Source organism: Arvicola amphibius, chromosome 6, assembly GCF_903992535.2.
Source record: "Arvicola amphibius chromosome 6, mArvAmp1.2, whole genome shotgun sequence".
Lineage (NCBI taxonomy): Eukaryota > Metazoa > Chordata > Mammalia > Rodentia > Cricetidae > Arvicola > Arvicola amphibius.
This window is the reverse complement of record NC_052052.2, coordinates 32,664,384-32,684,741: the sequence shown is the minus strand read 5'-3', so window position 1 is coordinate 32,684,741 and position 20,358 is coordinate 32,664,384. Positions and strand designations below refer to the sequence as shown.

Sequence of the window (20,358 nt, the reverse complement as noted above, 5' to 3'; positions counted from 1 at the left end):
TTACCGCACCTTTTGTGCTAGGTTTTGTCTCTATTTCACCTTAATTTTTAAAAACATCAGCTGAGCACAGTGATTCCTGTCTACAATCCCAACACTTGGGAGGGAGAGGCACAAGGACTGTCCTGAATTCAAGGCAAGCTTGGGCTACAAAGTGAGTTCTAGGCCAGCCTATCTAAAACAAACAAACAAACAGAGGCCACCTCTTGAGCATGAATGTGGGACCTGGGTTGGACTCTGAAATTCTGCCCTCCCTCCTTCCCTGGGGAAAGAATGCAGCACTGTATGGTCAAGCCTGTGGTAACAATCCAAGAGCTACCTCAGGCCTTATTCTTTCCCTTCCCTCTGTATACTGGGACCACAGTCGCACTGGCCTGGTGCACACAGGGGGCTTCTCAGTAGATGTCAGCTTCCCAATATCATTGGGAAGATGGCCAGTAAGGAAGGGAAGGCCCCTCAAGGGCTTCGTAACCCTGGGCCACTGGCATTCTGAGGCACCACTGGGAAGGATGGCAGAAGTCTGAGGGACCAAATGAGGTGTTCTGTCCTTCACACATCCTATCCTCTCCAGTCTTCATCTAGGGCCTGGATAACGACAGGCGATGGTATCTGGGACACTGGGCCTCATGTGCCACCACATCAATGGCTATGTACACTTTCCTTACAGCCTTAGACTGCAGCAAGTGGAGAATGGCCTCCTGGGGTCTCCACAAGAAGCTTCCTTTTGCTTGGCAAACCTGACTTGCTCCTAGCTCTTCCTTCCCCTTCCAGTCAGGCGGTGTCTCTCAGGAGGCCTTCTCTTGGCCTTCCTGCCTGCCCCAGCTGCTGTAGAAGGCACCTTCTGCACTGCACAATAATTCTAGTTTGGGGACTGTGCCTCCCATTGGACTTCTGGTGTAGAACAGAACTGACTTTGTCTTTTGAAGTCCTAGGGGCTGGCTCAGGGCTTGCACCTCACTAATGCCTGGCAAACAGCTTAGTGCACAGGGAGGCTGCAGTCTGCCTGTTAGAAGAGCTTTTACTGATCCGCGCCTCCATTGCAGACTTATCCCTGACTGCTTCTCCCTCTCCTGGGTTCCACTCTGCCTCTTAGCCCTTACTTCCCTACTCAGTATCCAGCAGCACTCTGCTGGACATATGCTGTCTGCTGGGACATTAGACATTCTCGCTGGCTCGATCAAGGCTCCTGGGACCAGGAAGGAAAAGGTCTTTTGATGACCAGTTTGGAGCTATCTGTGCCACTGTTAGAGAACCAAATGGTTACATGCGGGGAAGGGCAGAGCCATCAATCATCTTTCTTTCCCACATCTTCCCTGCTTCCAGTGTTCATCAGGACTCCTGGGTACCGGAAAGGTATGTACCATAAGCAACACAGCAGCAGGCAGCCAATGGTCTGAATCTCCTACCTGCTCTAGTCCTGCCCAGCCAGCCCTGGCCCTGGCCCAGAGTTATCTCCTGCCAGAATTTTGCAGGTGAAACTCTAGACAGGAATAGAGCTTGCCAGCACCCAGAGGCTGAGCAGCTAGAACTATCACTGCATGAGTAGGCCAAGCCTGTGGCTGAGCCCCAGAGGGAGGACAGAGAAAGGCAACCTGGTTTATATCTACCCTACCTGGGTCTTAGGCGCCAGGGAAGTGATGTGTAGCTTACAGATGTCCCAGGAGGGCACCAACCTCAGGCTTCGGGGAGGGGCATTCAAGAACCTCTGGAGGTTCAGCTTGTGTGGAGGTTTGAATGAGATTGACCCCTCCCCCATAAACTCATAGATTTGAATGATGGTAAGGGAGCCGGCACTATTAGAAAACTATTAGAAAGGATTAGCCGGTGTAGCCTTGTAAGAGGAAGTTTGTCACTGGGGGTGGGCTTTGGGGTTTCAAAAGCCCAAGGTAGGCCCAGTAGCCCTCTCTTTTCCTGCTGCCTGCCGATCTGGGTGTAGAACTCTCAGCTACTTCTCCAGCACCATGTCTGCCTGCATGCCGCCATGCCTCCCACAGTGATGATAATGGACTAAACCTCTCAAACTGTAAACCGGCCCCAATTAAATGCTTTCTTGTATAAGAGTTGCCGTGGCCACAGTGCCCCTTCCCAGCAAACAGAACACTGAGTACGACACGGGATGCTGAGAAAGGCATGGATATTACTGGTGTTACTAGTGGAGCTTTCCCTGACTGTGGCACACAGAAAGCCCACGGGACTTCAGGAGACTCCTTGGCACCTTCCCTCTCCCTATCACACTCAGAAGGTGTCCTCCCCGACACAGGACAGGACATCCAGGACAGGGCTGAGTGAGGGCCTGATCACACCTCACACACACCTGATCACATGGCCCCACACACTGTGTCAGGATCGTGGTGACCTTCTGGCTGCCAAGGCCAGGCCACCAGACCAAGGAGTGAGCTCCTCAGTCTTCCTGGGAGCGGCTCCCTCACTTCAGCTGACTCTCCTTCCCACCTTGGGGAGATAGGAAGAGCTTTGACTCCACCGTCCTTGGTGCTCTTGGAAGCAGAGATGACCATATGCTACTGGCTGCTGCGCCCCTCTGGTCTGCTGCTGTCTCCAAGGAATCTGGACTTCCCCACTTTTCCACACTGCCCCTTAGGGAAGCAGGAACTGGTTTGAGCTAATCCCAGATCATGTGTGATGACTGGGCACCATGGGGGGGAAACCCTATGGGATCAGGGCCCTATCCTCTGGCTCTCCTGCCCTGAGAAAGTCATGCAAGCTTTGCCAGGTGTCTATGGGCCAGGAGCATGTGGGCCGATGAGCAGAGACCATAGATGAGGAAGGTTCACAACGGTATTCCCATTTCTGCCTCTGAAGTGCTTGCCTCTTTCCTTGAGGCAAACAGAAAAGTTGTATAGACTCTGAAAAGAAAGGGATCCTCTCCCAGCCCCATTCCTCCCTAGTTGGTAGTCAGGAAGCTTGTTTGAAGTCAAAGCAATCACCTGCTTCTCTGCCCTTTCCTTCTATTTGGCGATCCGGGATGCACCCAGTATAGCCAGCTGCCTCACTCAGCCTGGCTCTGAGATGGGCTCCCTTCCCCACTGCGCCACCTACCTGAGCTTCTGGACCTCACTTCTGTCTTCTCTCTTGCTTGCTACCTACTTGACACTGCCTGCACTTGGCCTTGCTTGGAAGGGGCTGTGGAGTCAAACCAAATTACACTGAGACCCTCACAGGCAGGCTAATCTGTTCTCACCCTTAACTTCTAAATCAAAAGGAACAACAGCTCCTTACTGAAGTCAGAAGGAAATCTGTCAACAGTCTCCAGGAAGAGGCTTGGGCCCTGGGAGATGAAGAGCCTAAGCCTGCACATCCCTCCCCTAGTGGCTGATGATGACCGGAGGGAAGGAGACAAGGGTCGGGGGTGGGAGACAGACTCAGACAAGTTGGCAGGTGTCCCCACAGGCCCAGAACTGGGAAACAGAGGTCTAGGAGGGGCCCTAGTAGGTGGCCTACTAATGGGCAATCTGACCCTACCCTACCATAGACACTCCCTGAATACACGGGCCCAGACCCTGGCCACCTTCGAGTAGTTAGCACAGATTCTGACTAGACCCACGGACCAGACTTAGTGGCAGGCTGGAGACCAACCTACAATCTAGCAGTGAAAATACGAGGTAGAAAATGGTCTGGATTCATGAATGTGGGAGCTGGTGCCTTTGAACTAAGGTCCACTGTCCCTGCAGAATGGCCCTGGGGTCCCTAGAAGGCTTTCTTTCCCTGTTGAAAAGGAGTTAAGCCTTAAGAGCAATCAGGATGGCCTCATGGAAGGGAAGTGGTGCCAGGGAGGCAGCTACAGACCAGAGTAGGAGCCTGTGAAAGCTGGGAGTCACACAGGGGCTGGCCCATAGGGCCCAGAGGTTTGCTTCCCTGGCATCTGAGACAGCACCAGCCCCTCCCTGGCTGTCTAGACAGGTAGCAGAGAGCGGGCACTTCAGCTCCAGGAACTCACGAGGCGCCCTGCCACTGATTGGCCTCTGTCCTGTGCTGGATTTGCTGTCTTTAGCTTTGGGTCATTTTGAAGTTTCCTCTTTGTTCTTTGTGGGGTCCAGTGGGAGGGACTGCGTGGAAGACTGGGAGGCTGGGGGCAGGAGAAGGGGAACATGTAGTCAGGAGCTCACCACTCTCTCCTTGTAGACGATGTACTTCAGCCACTTGAAGTCCTGCCATTTGAAGCCAGCAAGAACAAAGAGAGAGTCTCGTTCATACTGCTCAGGCCGCTGCATGGCACCCTCGGGGTAGGTGATGCGCAGGGTGGTCTTGCTGCCCACGTCCCTCTCAAAGCCCTTCACGGGTGCTGAGTTCAGTCTGCAAAGAGCCAAAGCAGTCAGAGCTGGCCTTAGGCCTGTGTTTGGGGAGGTACCCCGAACTCCAAGCACCCCAGGTATAGAGAAGGGATCCAGGTCACCTACTCGTTCGTTTAAAACCCACCAACCCAACAGCTTCTTGAGGCTTCTGTTAACCCGCAGGTTAGGTGACCAGATGGTCAGATAGTTCTCAGTGCACAGGGCTCAGGATTTGGTTCACAACATGCATGTGCCCAGGGTGTTGTTCAAGGGAAGCTCACCTGACCACAATGTCATAGTCGTCAATCCGTGACCCCAGAGACTTGTTGGCAAGGACCCCTCCATTGCCTACAATGATGCAGCGGCGGCAGTGGAGGCTGAGGGGAGAGAGCAGAGACCTGTGAGGGTGGTCCCCCAGCTTTGCTTCCCTTTGTCTCTTTGCCCTCAATTCTCCTGTGACTTTGGCCAGATCCTCGCAGCACTTCTGGAAGGAGGCCAGTGCCGTACCTCGGAAAGCTGGACCCTGGGACACCTGACATCGCTGGTGCCTGACACTTCTAAGAAAAACGTGGCAGAGCCATGAGGACTGGCTCGTTAAGCAAGGAGGGAGCTCTGCAAAGACTGTGTTCTGGGCAGAGGTTCCCTATGGGTTAATGAGGCTTGGTGGCCTTAGAGGAGAGGGGACAGTGAGGGAAGCTTGAAGATCTCTCAGAAGAGCGAGACGAAGAGGGAAATGAAACTGAGCGCCTCGGGACTTAAGACTGGGCTTAACTTCAATTCAAGCCTCTAGACTCCGGTAGCCACTGACAGTCTTGCTCACTTGGCCTCTTGTCTCTACCCTGATCTGAGGCTTTCCCCTCCAGGGTCTATGGGCTTCAGAGCTGTCATTACCTGAGTCTTAAGCTCTGTTCCCTGTTGGATGCCTTTATCAACACCCCCATCATCTTCAGTTCTTAGTCCCAAACCACTGAGGTCTGAGCACTGAGGAGCCTTGCAGAGTGATGGGCTCGGCAGATCCTCATCCAGAGAGCTGTCCTACTTATACACTCCACCCACAGTGTGTGCATGGGGAGGTACGGGGGAGAACCTGTCCAGTCCAGCACAGATCAGCTAGGGCACGGCACTTCCACCCATGCCAGAGAGCCCGGGGGAAGGGGGTGGGCTCACCTGTCCAAGGCAGGGGTCAGGCGGTACTCTTTGGTGACTGACAAGATGGCTTTGATCAGATTGTCTGTGGACAGAGGAGGAAGGTTACCGTTAGCGGGTCACTTAAATTCCCAGAAAATATCTGCTAGCAATCTTCCCGGACGGCCCAGGACTGGGGATAGAGCCGAGGTGGGGGTGGGTAGAGGGAGCTGCAGAAACAAGTCTGGGCCAGACCACCACTTTGACGTTTCCCTTGATGGAGACAGAGGTTGGGAAGAAGGCAAATCTAGCTCTGCCAGGAGCCAGGCTCTCACCCCAGCTTGTACCTTCTTCCCATGATCCGTCACCTTCCTCGGAGACTCATCTGGTTTCCCCATAGCTAGACCCTAGGACATGTTAGCCCTGGGCCAGGGCCTTGTTTGGAATAGGAGTCTCTAGTAAGAGACAGATCATTAAAGTCTTATCACTGTGTCTCATGGAGCAGAGTCCAGGGAACAAATCAGACAACCAATGGCTGGAGAGTTCACTCTAGTATATCATACAGCCCTTCTCGCGTTCCCCCACTCTGTACCACCCATCCTGATCCTGCTCTTTGCCAGGCTGCCTCTTCTTCCTCACCCATCACACCCTGCAGTGAGGCATCTGCCTGTCAGGACTCCATGAATTACTTTCAGCCAGGAGCCTGAGACTTCTGTTCTCTGAGCCTGAACCACTATTCAGATCTCATCTTCGCTGGGCATGGTGGTGCATGCCTTTAATCCTAGCGCCTGGGAGGCAGAGGCAGGCGGATCTTTATGAGTTTGAGACCAGCCTGGTCTACAAAGCAAGTTCCAGGATAGCCAGGGCTACACAGAAAAACCCAGTCTCAAAAACCAAAACAAAAACAAAACCAGATCTCATCTTCTTGACCTTTGGATGACCGCTCTCCTTTAAACTCTGGTGCAGTAAGAACTTTATACTATAATGGAGAAGAAGCAGTTGGCTCCATCAGATTCTGGTTCCGCTGCATAAGACCCTGTGACCTGCCACAAATGGCTGCCTTCCTTTGGGCTCTTGTTTCCTTGCCTCTGAAATACAACGGCAGTCCCTACTTGGCTGAGTTGTTGGGTATATGCAACATACATAAAGGTCTATAGATGAGCAGTTTGGTACTGCCACAGAAGAAGGCATCTTTGTAATAAAATAAGGGCCCTGTGCGTCCAGACAGAACCCTGTGGCTAGCCTCCAAGGGCACAGCACTGAAATGTTCACACAGGGAGAATCTTCACTGCAGAACTGTTTGCCACTGCAAAATGCTAGAGGCAGCTGAAGTAGCCACCGAAGGAAAATTACATGTGAAACACGGACTACTTACTATGCAGCAGTAAAACAACAACAGCAACAGCAAAACACACACAAGAAATCAATGACGTACAGCTATATGTACCATACAGATAAAGGCAAAATACATGCAAAATATCATTTTAAAGAATGAACACATATACACACATATATGATACATGAAAATCACAAACACACACAGATCCATACAACTTTTTTTTTTTTTGAGACAAGGTCTAAAGTCCTGGGCTGGCCTAAAACTCAAAGAGATCAACCTGCCTCCCCCCACCCCAACCCCAGTACTGGGATTTAGGGTATTCATCACCAGGCCCCATAAAGAAAAACTGACTTATGTTTAACAGATATGTAAATATGTAGCAAAAATAAAAACCAAGGCAAAGAAACACTAAACGTCCACATTGGAACAAGGATAGTGGCGCTGGGGAGGGGCAGTGGGCGGGAGAGCAACCGGAAGCTCTCTCAAGCTTCAGCTTTATTTCTTTTCTTTTTCTACATGTAGGTGTTTTGTCTTCATGCATGTCTGTACATCCCCTGTGTGTCTGATCCCCATGGAGGCCAGAATAGGGCATGGGATGCCGTGGGACTGGAGTTACAGACAGCTGTGGGCTGCCCTGTGGGTGCTGGGAATTGAACCTGGGTCCTCTGGAAGAGCAGCCAGTGCTCATAACCATGGAGCCATCTCTACAGTACCAGCATGCTTTATTTTATAAAATAGGAAGAAAGCACATGCTGCCTATTATATTATTTTACTTATTTTATTAATTTTGAGACAGGGTCTCATGAATCCAGCTGCAACCTTGATTTGTAGCTGAAAGTGACCTTGAATTTGTGATCCTGCTGTCCTTCACCTCGCGGGCAGGCGCTAGGACTGCAAGCATGAGCAGCCACGCTAATTTTATGTGGTCCTGGGGTCAAACTTATGCACGCCAGGCAAACACTCAGCTGATATATTCAGCTGGACCATTAGCCCTTCATTATATTATTCTAACATTTTTTTGTATGTCTGAGACATTTCATGTAGTGAGGACTCCAAAATAAAAAAAAAATAAAACTTTTTGTCTTTTTGTTTTATTTGGTTTTGCTGTTCTGGGGAATTGAACCCAGAGCCTTGCTTATGCTATGTAAGCATTCTACTGCTGAGTTACACTGGGGTCCCCCACATAACTCTTTAAAAAGGGGGTAAACTGGGAATGGTGGCACACATGCTTTTCCTCCCAGCATGCAGGAGGCAGAGGCAGGTGGATTTCTGTAAGTTCTTGGCCAGCTAAAGCTACATGGTGAGACTGTGTCTCAAACACACACACACACACACACACACACACACACACAACTTTAGCAACAGCGAGAGGTCATATGAATGACTGGAAAGTAACCTTTCGTCCCACAGAGGGACTGGTGGGCATGGGCAGGCTTTCCACAAGCTCCATGGGAGTGGGCTGAGGAGCAAGTCTTCAATGATGTTCTACACTAAGTGCTTCCAGATGAATCTTAAAGTGGGGGCACCTCTCATTCTCTTCTTGTCTCACCTCCAAATTTACCTCCAAGGAAGACCTAGCCACTATTAGTTGATCAAGGACAAGGACAAAGATGGGGCTTTGTTTTCTGTGATGGGACCTTTTATAGAAGGGCACAGCAGAGGAGCTGCTTTCTTCTCGTTGGCTGGGGACTCTAGCGGCCTTCGCTGGTCTTTGGAGCTACACAGTCAATCCTGAGTGAGGATACAGGAGGAAGGAGTCGTCTGCCTGGATACAAGTACCAAGAAAGGGAGGTCTTCACACAGCTTAAACTAACCCATTGGATGTGCTTATTGGAGGCTTGAGGTCAGAGCCCCAGTTCAACAGCATTTTTGCTGGCTTTTCTTTTCTTTCCAGGGAGGGCTGGGCTAGCAGAGAAAGGGTTACATCTCCTGGCCAAATGCTAGCACCCTTTAACAGCCCTTTTCATAACTGACCATAAGCTTATACCACTGCACGGTTTCTCTCTAGCGACAGGGAGACCAAAGCACAATCACAGGCAGAGGGAAGTGTAGGGATCCACACCCTACCTGATCCTCCCACTAAGCCATGGAACAGTCAGGCACTCAACAAAGAAGCAGGGCTGTGTGGAGGGAGTCCCTAAGGTGAAGGGAGACTGAACAGAGAGAGGAAGGTTAGCCTGGGGCAGAGAGAGCCTAAGTCAGCAGAAAAGACACTGGGCGGGGATGACAGGAGCCTGGTGGGATTATGAGTGTCATCTGTCTGTCATTTCCAGGAACCTTCCATGTAGCCGCAGCACTATGACAACGTCTCTAGAGTATCTCTTCCGCAGTCTCATGGCACCAGATCTGGTCTTGCTCTAGGCACCTGCTCCTTCACTAGATGAGAGCAAGACCAAAGGGGCTATGTGCACGTCACTGTAGCAGACCCAGCTCTGGCCAGTGCAGAACAATCCAGCAGGGAACTGTTTTGGTTTTCTGAGACGGAGTCTCGTTATGTAGTCCTGGCTTGGAACTCACTCTGTAGACCAGGCAAGCTTCAAACTCAGAGACTGGCCTGCCTCTGCTTCTGTGATTGAAGGTATGCACTGCACCACAGTCTCAGTCTCTCTGTCTCTCTATCTCTGTCTGTCTGTCTGTCTCTCTCTCTCTCACACACACACACGCTTATTTGTATGTGTACACAGGTGTACACTCACTTACAAATGGGTACCATGGAGTCAGAGAACAATTTATCATGATTGGTTCTCCCTTCCACCATGTGGATCCCAGACATTGGACTTTACTGGGCAGCCAACGCCTTCACCCGCTGAGCCATCTCAGCAGCCCCAGTGTAGAACTTCTAAAGACACAGCCCTGTCTGTCTTGAAGGATAGGGAAGTGGCGTGGGAAAGTGGAGTGTTTAATGTTTAAGGGTTCCCAACATACCTTGACCTTTGATTCCAAAAGGTGGCACAAACTCCCGGATCCGAGCCCACTTGCGAAAGGAGTCATCCAGGAACATGGGTGCTGGCTTGGAGAACCTGGAAAACAGAAAAAAAAAAAAAAAAAAGCAATAGGCTACAGTGCTGGTTGACTCTCAGGACACAGCCTTGGTGATGGGAAGCCACCCTCCACATTCCAGTACGCCCGCCCTCCCTCCCCAACCTTTTAACTGGGTAGTTGCTGATTTTATTGAGTAGAACTTGAGTCTGAGAGAGCAGGCCTGGTTAGTCTTTATTTGGCTGTGGGAGCGGCCGGACAAGCCCTGCTCAGCGAGGATTAATGGCTGAGCGCTGGAAGCTCTCTGGAAGGTTATCCAGGCATCCATCTCCACTCGCTGCCCGCTCTGTTCCTCCGATCTGGGAACATGGGGATAAGACGGTGCCAGCGGAGCACAAAAGTCTCCAAAGATCCAGCCGGTACGGGGAGACAGAATGCTGGAGAGGATTCTGGGAGTCAGACCACCCAGGGCGAGGAGGAAGGCAAATTCACAGTGTCACAGCAAAGTGGGAAAGCATGGAAGAGAGAATTCTGCTAGAAAAGAGAAAGAAAGGGCAGAGTTCCTGTGATTCGGGTGCAGGGCTGAGAGGAGAGGTCAGACCAGCTAGAACTGCGGTATACTTGCGGGCGGACCCTAAGTTCCTATGGAGGTGCGGAAGCGACTAATAAGAGTTTAAGGGGACTCACTTGGGCCCACAGGAAAGATGGAAGGAAAGGAGAAAGACAGAGGGGAGGGGAGCGAGGGAAAAGGAAAGGAGAGAGGGAAGGAGAAGAGATGCTGAGTTGGGAGGAGGGAATGGCAAAATATTCCTCTTCTCAGGCAGGACAGGCTGGAGGGTTGGGAATGGATGTACAGGTCACCAGAACTGTAAGGGGAAGGCAGCGGACAGAGGAGGAATCAAGCTCTTTGGAAACACCTAGAGGACACTTCATGTGGAAGCAAGCACCCTGGGTTAAGACCCTGTGCAGGCTGCCAGTCTTGGAGGCAGTCAGCACACTGAGCTGGGAATCCCGCTGTGGACCCTCCTGAGCAAGAGTGATCACGTGAGGACTTTGCACCTTTGCCTCCTACTCAACCCCAGTTAGCTCAGTGCATAGCGGGAGGCTATAGGAAAGCAGCCCACCCTGGAACTCCTCTCTGCACTACCGCCCAGAAGCTACACCGTTCCCCCCTCACATACCTTAAACATCCATTTCTCAGCCCCACCATCACTAACTCCATTCCCCCATCCTCCCAGGAGGACTAAGCTAAACAACCCCTCAGAGGCCGAATGTCAGAGACACGGGCATGAACTTGAGAGGAATGGGAAACAGTCCTGCTCCCTCCCTGTGGTTATAAAGATGGCCACACTCACAGCCAGGACAGTCTGAGATTAACACTCTCCTTCAGACTTGTGGGTTCCAGCGGTAGAGTCAGCACACTTTCCTTTGTTCAATTTCTCATGTATAGAATTCAAATAAATTGATAGCACATTTGAGGCTTTACTGGAGGGGAGCACTGTGGCCAAGGTCTATGAGAAACAGCAATGGGAACAAGGTCTCTGGATGCACACGCATGGAGAACTGCCCCCTCTGTCTCACATCAGGCCTTACGGAAGGTTTGTAACGTTCCAGAGTCAAGCTTGGATGGGATTTTATCTAATTCCCAGTATGTACGGGATGTCATATGCTAATAAAATCTCAGATCTGGTCTAGTGACCTACATATATTTCCTCCCCTTCTCTTCCTTTTCCCTTTGGTACCCCAGATCATTAGAAGGTTCTTATAATTTCTACTCTTAAGAACACCAATTTGGGGGCTGAAGAGAAGGCTTAGTGGTTAAGAGCTTGCTGCTTTTCCAGAGGACCCAAGTTCAGTTTCCAGCACCCATACCAGGTGGCTCACAACCACCTGTAACCCCAGCTCCAGGGCATCTCATGCCCTCTCCTGGCCATCACTGGCACCCCGCATGCACGACATGCACACATACAAATAAAAATAACACCTTTTAAAGAATAACATAGGCTCCCACTTGTGTAGACTGGCCTTGATTTTTAGAGACCCTCCGCCTCCCAAGTGCTGGGATTAAGGCGTGCACCACCACATCTAACAAGACCCTAGCTTAGTTTTTAAAAAAAAAACATTGTTTACCTATGTGATTTACTTTTGCATTTCATTTTGCCTATGAATGCTGTAGATCAGTAATGAAGGAGTAGCTTTGTGTGTGAGGGTGTGTGTATACAAACACATGCATACATTTGTGGGGTCAGAGGTTGACACTGGGTGTCCTCCTCCATAGCTCTCCACCCATGAACCTGGAGATACTGGCTAGGCAGTGAGCCCTAGGGATCCACCCATCTGCCTTCCCAGTTCAGGGATGACGGACAGGCACAATGGGATGACAGGCACGATGGGATGACAGTCACGATGGGATGACAGTCACGATGGGATGACAGTCACGATGGGATGACAGTCACGATGGGATGACAGTCACGATGGGATGACAGTCACGATGGGATGACAGTCACGATGGGATGACAGTCACGATGGGATGACAGTCACGATGGGAGGACAGGCACAATGGGAGGACAGGCACAATGGGAGGACAGGCACAATGGGAGGACAGTCACCATGGGAGGACAGTCATAATGGGATGACAGGCACGATGGGATACAGTCAGGATGGGAGGACAGTCACGATGGGATGACAGTCAGGATGGGAGGACGACAGTCACCATGGGATGACAATCACGATGGGAGGACAGTCAGGATGGGAGGACAGTTACCATGGGAGGACAGTCAGGATGGGATGACAGGCACAAAGGGATATAGACACAAATGGGATACAGTCAGAATGGGAGGACAGTCACGATGGGATGACAGGCATGCTGTTTCAGCTTTTTTAAGTGTGTTCAGGGGACACAAAGTCAGATACTCAGACCTGCACAAGTACTTTACCAACTGACCCATCTCCTCAGCCTCTCATTCTCTCAGAATGGCTTTTCTGTGGGACCTGTACTATGTGCTAATTTTGGGAAACATGTAGGCAAGCACACATGCACCCCAATCCTGCACCACAGACACAGTGACCCCCTTTGGCACATATCAAAACTGATGCCCCCTTGCACATATGATTTTGTAGACTACTTTCTCCTAATTCATAGAGACCGGGTCCAACAACAAAACCTGGAAGCTGTTGATCATGTGACCCATTTCAGTCCCTAAAAGTGAAATGGAAAAGAAGGCGCAAATGAAAAGGTGACCAAGAAAAGCAGGAGTTGCCAAATTAACAAAGTCAAAAAAAAAAGTTCACAGGTCAGACTGTGGAAAATGCATTAAATGGGCCAGATAAGGCCTCATAAAAACCGTCCCTTTGGAGCACGTGACCTACTCCTTTCCTACTTTACGATGCTTCCAAACACTTGACACTCCGCCTCATTCTTTTATTGGGCCTTCGTGTTTTAGAAGCTCGCTCTGTAGCCTCTTTTTATATCTCTTCAAAGAACGAGCCAGCTTCCTCTAGTGTTTCTGCTGCTGGGTGGCTGCAGCGCTCTACAAACAGTGCTGCTCCCCTTACAGTGTATACTCTTAAACTTTCCCCTTGCAATGCTGCGGGTGCAAACTCGGTCTTTGTGCCTGGCAGACAAGCGCTCTCCTATAAGCTATATCCTCAGCTCTAATTTCCCTCCCTTTTTTAAAGACAGGGTTTCTCTGTGTAGTCCCAGCTGTTCTGGAACTCACTCTGTAGACCAGGCTGGCTTCAAACCCAGAGATCTGCCTGCCTCTGCCTCCTGAGAGCTGGGATGAAAGGTGGGTACCACCACCACCCGGCTAATTTCTCTTTTCTTAAAAAAAAATTTATTTCACATTTACTTAGGTATTTACTGTGTGCCTGGATATGTGTGAAAGCCAGAGAAAAACTTGTAGGATATGTTCTCTCCTTCCACCATGTGGAAGTCTTCAGGCTTGGTGGCGGGTGCCTTTAGCACAGAGCAATCTCACTGGGCCATCTTCCCCCACCCCTTATTTTTTAATTAATTCTTTGAGAATTTTTACAAATTCACCTCTTCCCAGCTCCTCCCAAGTTTAACTCCCCCTCCAAGTTCCCCACCTAGCCAACCTTGTTAACTTTTTTTTTTAAACCCATCAAGTAAAGGTTGTGCTGCCCACAGACTGCTGGATGTGAGGCCTTCCAATGGAGCATGGTCTACCTACCAGGAGCAATGTCTTTAAAGAAAACTGACTCTCCTCCTGGGAGTCACCAGCTACCAAGAGCTCCTCGGCTAGAAGTGGGGCATCATGCCACCTCCCCTCTCCATGCTGGGCTTCTGTCAGACCTGTGCACGCTGCCACACCGCTGTGAGTTTGAGTTCGTATGTGCACATGTCCTGCTGTGCCTGACAAACCGTTTCCTTGTGGTCACCCGCTGTCTCTGGCTCTCATATTCTTCCCGGCCCCTCAGTGGTTCCTGAGTCTGGGGGAAGGGAGAGGGATACAGGCATCCACTAATGGATGAGCACTTTACACTCTTTAATCTTTGTTCTTTTTGAGGCAGGGTCTCACGTAGCCAAGACGAGCCTCAAATTCCTGATCTTACAGCTTCCACTTCTTGAGTGCTGGGGTTAGAAGCATGACCCACCACACCAAGTTCCCAAACCTAGGGTTTTTTTTAATTTTTTTTAAAATAAAACATTATTCCTCCTCTGCCCTTTCCTCTAATTCCTCCCAAGTACCCTACTAGCTCTCTCTCAAAATTAAAGCCAGCTAAAGCCTCTTTTTCTTTGCTATTGTTACACACACACACACACACACACACACACGCCTAAATAAATACAACCTGCTCAGTTTGTTTAGTGTTGCCTGCATGTATGTGATTTCAGGGTTAACCACTTGGTATTAGATAGCCAATCAGGGGGCTCATCCTTGAGGAAGACTATCTCTGCATTTCTTAGTTTGCCTGTAGTTTTCTTCCAGGTCTATTTTTAAAGTATGTCATTAAGAAAAACTTCATGCATATAAAAGTAGGAAAAACTCAGAGTAACAAGAGCAGTAGCAATCAGCGCGGTGATCTTCCCACAGACTGATCGGGACAGATCACCTTGACTTGGCAGTTATCTGCCATCTCCTTTTATTCTGTTTTAGTCTGAAAACCCCCAGAAATGATGCCATTTCATCATAAAATAGTTTGCCTTAATTTCCTTCCCACATATATCAGTTGGTTGAGACAGTGCGTCATATAGCCTTCAGTGGTCTTGAATTCTTTTTGAAAAACATATTTATTTAGTTATGAATCTTATGTATATGGATGTTTTGTCTGCACACCAGAAGAGGGCATCCTGATGTCACTGGACCACAGTTACAGATGGTTGTGAGCCACTGTGTGGGTACTAGGAGTTGAACCCAGGACCTCTAGAAGAGCAGCTGGTGCTCCTAACTTGAACTCTTGATCCTTTATCCTCCATTTCCCAAATGCATCACTACCCTTACTATACCAGCATTAATTAAAAGCATTATTTGCTGGGTGTGGTGGCACATGTATCCCAGCACTCAGGAAGCAGAGCAGGTGGATCTCTGTGAATAGGAAGCCAGCCTGGCCTACAGAGTGAGTTCCAGGACAGCCAAAGATACATAGAGAAACCCTGTCTCAAACAAACAAACAAACAAACAAACAAACAAACAAAATGTTTATTATTTTTGAGACAGGGTTTCTCTGTGTAACAGTTATAGCTGTCCTGAAACTCTGTAGATCAAGCTGGCCTTGAACTCACGGGTCTGCCTGCCTCTGCCTCCTGAGTGCTGGGGTTCCAGGTGGGCATCTACATGCTCGCTGCTGCTAGTTCAATAGTTGGTTTGTTCAGACTGGGATGGAAGCACAGTCCACACCCTGTGCTGATCTCTTGATCTCTTAAATCCATAGTTTGCTCCTTTCTCTCCACCTCCACTTCTATTTGTGGAGAAGGAGAATGTGTTGTTTGTCCTATAGACATATATTTTCTTTATAGGTCATACAATATGTCCTATAGACATATTCTTTTCCTAATTGCATCCTGATATTGTTAGGCGTGTTTTGTTGTCATCTGTGATTAGAGCTGGAGGCTTCATCATTCAGGGTCTGTCCTCTAGGACGAGGACCTCTGGGACACACAGATGTTCCCTGGGACACACAGATGCTCCCTGGGACACACAGATGCTCCCTGGGACACACAGATGTTCCCTGGGACACACAGATGCTCCCTGGGACACACAGATGATGCTCCCGGTGGCATTGAGAGCTGGCACAGCTTTGCACACGGTGCCTTTGGCAGTCTGGGTCAGTGCCTAGACCTGCTCCTTCTTTCGATGCAGGGACGTAGAGCTTTTCATTAACATCTCTCAGCACTCATCAACTCTTTGGTCATCCCCAGGAACGGGGCATACAGGAAAGGCGAAGAAAACGCCTGATTTTCCCCTTCATTTACCAATTTTCAGGGCAATGAGATGGCCCTTTAGTGCTTTTCAGAGCTGGTGAATGAGATTATTTCCCTCTTTAAATCATTTTATTATATTTTATAATGCCAATTCATTATTACGGTAATTATTACTCTCTTGGATGCTCAGAACCAGCCGTCTTTGGCCTCTAGAGCCCTTTTTCGGTTTGGCTCCTGAACTGTTGGGTACACCTTTTCCCAAGTGGTTGAGTGTGCTCTGAAAAAGATCTGGCTCTCTCACGTGAAAAGATGCCCCAGATTTATTCAGTCCATTTCTGGGACCCACCTGGACTCTGTCATTTGCCCAGTGCTAGAAATGAGTCAGAGAGACCCCACAGCAGTGCCAGGATGCCCCTGTGCCTGAAGGCTGCCCACCGTCCCCAGGCCTTTTTAGGTGGACCAAACTAGGAAACAGATTTTTGAACAACAACAACAACAACAAAATAACTTGTACCGATATTCTCAATTCAAATTTAGGTTTACAAGAAAATGTGGTTCTCTTCTACTTCAATGATTTTACTTACACACAACTCACAGTGCACAAAATTCATTTTTATTGATCTCATTTGATTTTATACTGTGCTTCTCTTATTAATTTCCTTTTGAGATGGGATCTCAATATGTAGTCCAGTCATGGACTGCACTATGTATACATATACACACATATATACACATACATATATACACATACACATACACACACACATGTACATATACACATATACATACACATGCTTTTTTGAGACAGGGTTTCACTATACAGCTCTGAACTTACTATGTAGTCCTGAAACTCACTCTGTAGACCAGGTTGGCCTCAAGCTCACAGAGATCCTCCTGCCTCTGCCTCCTGAGTGCTGGGATTAAAGACGTATGTATGTCACCACTGCCTGGCCTGGTTCTTTTTTTTTTTTTTAAATTACCTATATGCTTGTGTGTCTCTGTGTGGGTATATGCATTGAGTGCAGGAAGCCAGAGTGCTGGATCCCCTGGACCTGGAGTTACAGGTGACTGTGAGCCACTCAATGTGGGAGCTGGAATCTGAACTCAGGTCTTCTGCAAGAGCGATGCGTGTTCTTAACCAATGAGCCGTCTCTCCAGTCCAGGCCTCTCTGCTGTTAAGTCAGCTCCTTTCTAGTAACATCAACAGACTGAGTTGCTTTATCCTAACACACACACACACACACACACACACACACACACACACACACACACACACACTTTCAGAATAGCACCAGCATCATTACTCATGCTAAATTAAAATTAAATTACATTCATTTAATTATTGCATATGTGTCAGAGGACAACGTGCGGAAGTCGACTCTCTCCTTCCACCATGTGGGTCCTGGGGATCGAGCACAGGTCTGCAGTTGGCCGCAAGCACCTTCATCTACTGAGCCACTTCTCGGGCCCTACTCACTCTAAAACTCGCTCTAACCCTAGCAACAATTTCAGCTTCACTTGCGATGCTCCTTGCCTTAGGGAAAGCTGTATTTAGCACGGCAAGCGCAGAAAATGGCTTTGCTTTTGCCACTTGAAATAATTACTAGGAGTTGAATTCCTGAGTTGGGTTTTGTTCTCCTTTTGTTTTATAGGGATTCCATTCCCGCATTTCAGTTGACTTTTTATCTTTTGATATCATAAAACTTTATAGAGTTCCCAAATTAAATTCATAAAACATTCAGAGAAGCCAGCTTTCCCCTGTGCCCATTTCTGATCATCACTTCTGTTCCCTCAGGGTTGTTTCCTCCTCCTTCCTCCTCCTCTTCATCCTTCTTTTCCTTCTCCATCTCCCTCCCCTTCTCTTCCTCCTCCTTCAAACTTGAAAGCCTCTTGCCTCAGCTTCTTAAATAAGGTAACATATTATACACATTTCGACTATTGATTTGTTTGTTTGTTTGCTTTTTGTTTGTCGAGAAAGGGTTTCTCTGTCCTGGAATTCTCAGATATCTTCCTGACTGCCTCCAGAGTGCTGGAATTAAAGGTGTGGGCAGCCACTGCCAAACCTGACTATTGTTTTTTTTTTTTTAAATAAATAGTATATCCCAGTATCATCCTATAACATATGCTGGACAATACTCCTTGAAGTTACATACCACGTATTATGCAGTCAGTCTCTTTGTTTCTGGTGTTTTATGAAACACATTCCGACAACAGAGGCTATCAATAGCTTCATACGTTTTTTTTCTTTTCTTTTCTTTTAGAGACGTCATCTTACTGTATCCAGGCTAGTTTGTGACTCTCCTGTTTCTGACTCCTGGGCGCTGAGATTACAGGTGTTTGCCAGCACACCTGGCCCCATATGTCTTTTCTGTTTGCCAATAAAGGGATCCCAGGAGTGTGCCTGCTGAATCAAAAGCAAACTGTGTCTGTGTCCTGCTGCTCCAAATTGCCAAACTGTTCTTCACAGAGACTGCGACATTTTGTGACACCCACTGGCAATATATAAAGTTCCACTCCCCAAACTGTTGCACCGAAAGAGGACATTGTTAAAACTTCAGTTTTGCCACTCTGGTACAAAGAATCGGTATCTCACTGTCATTGTATTTATTATCTGCTTTGGGGTTTTTACAATTTTACCACTTTATATGTCTGAGTGTTTGCCTGCATGTATGTTTATGCACCACACGCATGCTTGATGCTCACAGAGGCCAGAAGATGGTGTTGGATCCCCCGGGGAATGCAGTTACAGACGGTTGTGAGCTGCTATGTGGGTGCTGGGAAGAACCTGGGTCCTCTGGAAGAACAGCCAGTGCTCTTAACCACTGAGCAATCTTTTTAGTCCTTTTTATTTTTATTTATTTATTTATTTATTTATGGCACCGGGTTTTGCTATGTAGTTTATGGGACTCGTTATATAGCCCAGTCTGGTCATGTACTCACAGGAGTCTTCCTGCCTCATGAATGTTGGGATTATAGATACATGCCACCACACCTCATTGCCATTTTAGCCTTACTTTCTCCCTCCCTTTCAACTAAAATGTTAATTATGTATCAATGTATTTATTATTATGTATTAATATATAGTTAATATATAATTATGTATTAATGTATTTATTTATTATTCTGCATGCACACATGCATCATGTGCACCTGTGTGGAATCCAAGAAACAGCTGTGGTGTGGGTTCTCTGCTTCCACCTCCATATGGGTTCTGAGGTTGCCAGGTTTGCTGACGAGGACCTTCGCCACTGAACCATGACTACTTTTTCCTCCTCCTCCTTTTTTTGAGACAGAGTGTCTCTGTGTAACAGCTTTGGCTATCCTGAAACTCGCTTTGTAGACCAGGCTGGCCTTGAACTCATGGAGATCTGCCTACCTCTGCCTCCCAAGTGCTGGAATTAAAGGTGTGCGTTACCACTGCTCAGCTAGGCATGACTTTTAAATTTAGCCTCTAGGGTGCTGGGATTATAGTTCTAAACCGCCCCACCCAGTTGCATGTTGTTATGAATGAGCTCGCTCTTGATTTCATATGTGAAAAGGTCATTTGTGGTTTTCTGTGAACTCTGTTTAAACCTCTTGGTGTTTCTACAGGCATTAGTCTTTTCCTTTTTTTAAGTCATGAAGCTTTTTACATATTAAGTATATAAACCCTCTGAGATAAAATTACATTTCCTCCAGTTCATTTGTTTACTTGGCTTGTGGCATTTCCTTGCTTTCTTTTCTCCTTCTTTTTTATTTGCTAGTTGTTTTTTCTTTTCTTTTTCTTTTTTTTTTTTAAAGACATGCAGTCAAGAGTCTGTCAACCCTTTTATTGCTTCTGGATTTTTTAAAAAATTATTTATTTATTATTTATTTATTATGTATACACTGTTCTGCCTGCAAAAATAGAAGATGGCACCAGATCTCATTACAGATGGGTGTGAGCATCATGTGGTTGCTGGGAATTGAACTCAGGGCTTCCAGAAGAGCAGTTAGTGCTCTTAACCTCTGAGCCATCGCTCCAGTTCTGCTTCTGGATTTTGGGTCTTAGGACTGTCTTCCTCATTCCTAGTGATAGGGAAACCTCTCTATGATTCTTTCTACACACTTTGTTATTCCTTTTCACATTTAAAAGTGATCCATCTTGGCTGCTGTAAAGAGTGGATCCAGTCTATTTATTTCCAAGTCTCTCAACAGATCCTGTCTTTTTTAGGATTGTGCTATGGCTCTTCATTCTTTCTTAGGTGCTGCATATGTATGTGTCT

At 48.1% G+C, this 20,358-nt stretch overlaps 1 protein-coding gene across 5 annotated transcripts in view; it reads right to left on the bottom strand.

The window, feature by feature from the left end:
• The window catches only part of St3gal3 (ST3 beta-galactoside alpha-2,3-sialyltransferase 3), a 209,291-nt gene that overhangs the window by 20,559 nt on the left and 168,374 nt on the right, over positions 1–20,358 (bottom strand). For all 5 annotated transcript variants that reach the window (XM_038332403.1, XM_038332404.1, XM_038332399.1 and 2 more), the window contains 4 exons: positions 9,676–9,770; positions 5,454–5,517; positions 4,568–4,663; positions 4,122–4,308 (listed from right to left, as the gene is read on the bottom strand). In XM_038332403.1, the coding sequence (XP_038188331.1) occupies positions 4,122–4,308; positions 4,568–4,663; positions 5,454–5,517; positions 9,676–9,770 (442 nt within the window). The remainder of the gene's footprint in view (positions 1–4,121; positions 4,309–4,567; positions 4,664–5,453; positions 5,518–9,675; positions 9,771–20,358) is intronic.